This window comes from Patiria miniata, unplaced genomic scaffold (genome assembly GCF_015706575.1).
Source record: "Patiria miniata isolate m_02_andy unplaced genomic scaffold, ASM1570657v1 HiC_scaffold_19, whole genome shotgun sequence".
Lineage (NCBI taxonomy): Eukaryota > Metazoa > Echinodermata > Asteroidea > Valvatida > Asterinidae > Patiria > Patiria miniata.
In genome coordinates this window covers 8,209,073-8,213,685 of record NW_024037057.1, presented here as the reverse complement: position 1 = coordinate 8,213,685, position 4,613 = coordinate 8,209,073, and the positions used below count along the sequence as shown (strand labels likewise).

The window sequence follows — 4,613 nt, the reverse complement described above, 5'->3', positions numbered from 1 at the left end:
ATTCCTCTAATTCTGAAAAAAAAGTGACTGAATGACAGTTATATCTAACAAAAATCTCAGCCAGGTTGCCCGCTCTTAACAATTCGAAATAACAACTCAAAATACTTAGACGAGAAATAAACAAAATAATTACCAATACAAAAATATAGGCAAAAAGGCAATCAAAAAAAAAACAAAACAAAAAACAATAACAAAGATTGGAATATAGTAATGATGCTCATAAAAGAAATTATAATTATCAAACGATTTGCACAAAAATAACAGAACGATTGTAATGATACCGACCACATCATCAATTCTTCTTTTGCGGTAGCACCATGTGAATAAATCTCTTTTCTGAGTATGTGTGGTTCTGAAAAGAACCGGAGGGACTCAACGTTTAGAACAGTATGCTCTGCCCGTCGTCAGGAGAAATTGACGGCGGGCAGAGCATACTGTTCGTAACGTTGAGTCCCTCCGGTTCTTTTCAGAACCACACATACTCACAAAAGAGATTTATTCACATGTTTCTACCGCAAACTCATCTTGTCTTAGTATCTTTCCACCATGCAAACCTTCAAATGGGTAGGCAGGCCTTAGGGCTACAGTGTTTAAGTACACTTTTGTTGACCCTGGCCGGTTTGGAATGTTATATTGTCCTTGTTTTCTGTCCCTCTATCTCCTCTCCCCTGTCAAACTGTCCACCCTCCCTTCCCTCCCCCCTCGACTCATTCCTTCTCGCATCCTTCAGTCTTGTCTGGTCATACTTTTTCAATTTCCAATTTTGTTTACTTTTTGATATATCTTTGCTTTGTCATTGTACTTTTGTTCATTTGTTGACCGAATAAATAAAAATAATAATAATAAATCTTAAGTCTTCTTTTACACTGATTTAGAGCTAATTCACAAAAGGTTTGATGTTTAATTAAATAGTTTGGTTGCGTTTCTTAGTCCCCGGTATAGGCTCAAACCATGGAACCCCAAGGGATCATCGCCCGATGTGGCTGGCATCTAATACCTCTTCTCGAACTGGAAGGCGTTGAGACCAGGTTCGAAAATCGGATTTGGTTCTGTGCAAAGAAAAGAAGTGAACATAAGTGAATAAAAGGTTTGCAAAAACACCACGTGGAAATAATTTCTCAAACTAAGAGAACGGTTCTGAAAAGAACCAGAGATATAAACTCGACGTTCCGGTCAGTATGCTCTGACCGTCTTCAGGAGAGTGCCTTAACTCTGGAAAAAGTAAACATATATTAAAGTACAAAATGCAAATCGACTAAGTGTGAACATGCATCCTGTGGGAACGCCTGAAAATGAGTGAACAAAATATGATGTTTGTCCTAACTGAAACTTTGTCGTATCCGTGTTCGTGTTACGCGATTTTGTCCCATAGTGGAGTGCACTATTCTTTCAGGAGTGAAGATTCATGTTCGTTATAAACCGTTTTAATTGGAATAAATAGTAATTCATGCGGAGCGATTACAACCGAAGCGAGTGAAAACACACTTGTGACGACACAATGTCGTCATTTGTAAATGAACGTACGCAACAGTAGGCTCAAAAAGTCATCGATTATACATATAGTGTATGTCAAAATTGTCCGTTTCGGGCTTTGGCCATAGTTATTCCATACAGTATAAGGAAAATCTATGGTTATTCCTAGCGATTCGTCAGTCGGGCACATGCAGAAGTCCTTGTCAACACACACGCACACAAATCAAAGATGGCTGACGCAGCAGAATAAGTTTGCTGCCACCAAGTGATTGGGCTTATCCTAGTGATTTATCAAAGCATGCGTTTACCTGCGCAGTCGCTTATGGGCAGTTTCGTCAGCTTCTTTTGATTCGCCTTCAAACGCTCACAGTTGACGTTGACGTATTGACAGCTGCAACATAATCACATAAATAAATCCGATTTAAACATGACAATATTACCAAAATAAAAAAAAAACAGAAATGGAAATGGTTTACAGTTCAAGGTAAAAGGGACCGGACACGATTTGATAATAAGTGTTACTCCAAATGACAGATTGTTGCTGCTAGGCACATGATTTTACAGACTGAACGGTTTTGTTAAACAAGAAAAAGAAGAAACAGAAAACAAACTAAACAAACAAATAAACAAACAAACAAATAAATTAACCCAACACACAGCCTCGCTCCCGAATGACGCCCGTGCCTTTCTAGTTGTAAATATCATACCGCCACAGCGAGCATCACATCAAAATGTCAACCAAGCCTTTAACAGACAATAGTCTGCATTGCTTGACTAGTAAAATAAATACTGACTACGGCCGGCAGTTACCACACAAGTCTATAGGGAGTGGCTTCCGCAACTTCCATAGGCGCGTGTAATGGACTGATCCAGTAAGCACCGCCCCATGGTGTTCTGACCAATCACAGCCGAGATTTATATCCGACGTGCGTGCGCTAAAGTCCAACATGCGTTCACGCGCGTATGGTGCGCGCGGAAGGAAAATGCAGTCATTGGAGAGGAGCACGTGTCAGTTTGCTCACGTGCGCACTGGGAGGAGCTTACTGGATCGGTCCATTGCCAGCCGTAGCCAGGTAAATGCATGGACGCAGCCACTGGTCAACAAGACTTACTCATTCAGGAAGGTGACCTTCTTATTTTGCACAGGATCGTCGGCGCAGATTCCCATGCCAATCTTGAGGTCGCTGCACTCGTACATCTTGCACTTGCACACCGGTTCTCCGCTCTCCGCGCTGCACTTTTCGAACTTGCCGCAGGAGAAACCAGGCTTCTTACAAGCATCTGTGGCAGAGAGAAAAAAAAAGACCGGAAAACTTTTTTTAAGGAGTCTTTTCCGGATAAGATGACGTAGAAATGGCAGAAATTAACACTATATTAATTGTACAACAGTTTGAACAGGTGACAAAAGTCAATGTTAATCATGTTACCATCGTTAATGTTAACTGTGAGTTGTTCAGCGTTTTTTTCTTTTTTTTCGGAGAAGTAAAAAGTTTATACACAATGTTCTCCTGTTTATCTACTCCATGAAACTGGCCCCGACTCTTTAACAAAAATGAGTCCGATGTCGCAAGAATACAGTCCCACGTTGAGTTTATTGTCAAAGAATTATGTTATGGCTATGCGAATAATACATTAGGCCTATATTTATAATTTATTAACAAAGTGGTTAACGATTCGAAAAAGTAACGATAGTTCATAGATGGAATTTGCATCGAACCAGCCTGTCGAACCCGGCAAGTTTGGTGGTCTAGTGGGCAGACGTCTGCACTATAGTTAGCATGAGGTCGAGGTTCGAGTCCCACTCGAGTAGTTTATGACTTTTTTTCTCACAATCAAATCGGGACTATCGAGCATGAAAGTTCGTTCTCTGTCCCATTATTATATCAATTAAATAAAAGATACCTTTTTGAGACTTTAATTACAGAACTCGTATCGTGAGGGCCTCAACAACACCAGTTGACAAAGACACCGTGATGGTGTCTCAAGCTCCTGATACGAGCTCTGTTATCAAAGTCTCAAAAAGGTATCTTTTATTTAATTAAATCGGGACTACACTGAGTATATACAGTGTTTATAAATATACGTTGGTGAGGGGCCAGTGACAACTAGCTATGCTTCTACTAAGCTGCATTTGCAGTATTATTTGTCTCCTCCTAGGAGGAACAGTCGTACCTTCACATCGCCCATGACCACCTTTCTCCTCGCCAGCAGCACAATGTAGTCCTTGGATGCAGTCACCATCTTTAGAGCACGATTCGTCTTTTGAGGAGCCGCACGAGCAGTAACAGCCCAAGTCGTCCATGTACACGGCCGAGAATAAGCCAAAAGTCTGAGCCGGTGTGCATGTGCACTGCTCCGTCTGAAGCACACAAAAAGAGAATCAAAATACTATTGAGGTCGAACAAAGATGACTGTAGCAATATTTTAAACAGCAACCCGAGGAAAGCTAGACTGGCGTGCCACCTACTGAGCTATCGGAGCTATTGATGATTATTTGATATCTTTTAGCCTGGCACTTTGTACCTTCGTCCAGGAATGATTGTTTAGCCTCATCCAAAAACGGAATATATTAAAACACGACGTTTCGATATTCTAAGGAACTGAACGCGGATTGCGTAACCTTAACTTTTTCTTTCCAGAACGACCTTTTTAACCCTTCTCCCACAGAAATGTTTCCAATGTGTTCTCTTGAAACTTGCCTAGAGTTTTATACCCTAACTGTTTAATCATATGGAATGCCACCTTCTGAATTTCTGAAAAAGCATCAACTTACTTAATCAAATTCGTTCTGTCGACCCCGGCCTACTACAGACTATTGCTAAAGCCTTGCGTCGCCCCGTAATCTTCTCACCAAATCAAGGTAACCAGCAAAATCAACAATTTCTTGAGCAACAGTTTTTTGAAATAACTCACTGCCTGCCACCAAACTTACGTCACAAAATGAGACATGCAGATCCTCCACGTGGATCGACCTCGCCACTGCCAACAGGCAGACGATCACCAAAGCGATTGCCTTCATTTCGTTTAGGTGGGAAAATCCTCGATGCTAGACACAAGAACACTAAACAGTTTCGGTCGACGGAAAGTTATACTTGGATTGACTAAACAGTGAGGTTCTAGTGGTCGTTAAGACGGGAGCT

At 41.2% G+C, this 4,613-nt stretch overlaps 1 protein-coding gene across 1 annotated transcript; it reads right to left on the bottom strand.

The window, feature by feature from the left end:
• Positions 1 to 591: 591 nt before the first annotated feature.
• LOC119726081 lies at positions 592 to 4,613 on the bottom strand. The gene is made up of 5 exons (XM_038197696.1): positions 4,406 to 4,613; positions 3,646 to 3,832; positions 2,586 to 2,754; positions 1,782 to 1,864; positions 592 to 1,049 (listed from the first exon to the last, which is right to left on the bottom strand). The coding sequence occupies exons 1-5, from the start codon at positions 4,490 to 4,492 to the stop codon at positions 991 to 993; spliced, it is 585 nt and encodes a 194-aa protein (XP_038053624.1). The 5' UTR covers positions 4,493 to 4,613; the 3' UTR covers positions 592 to 990.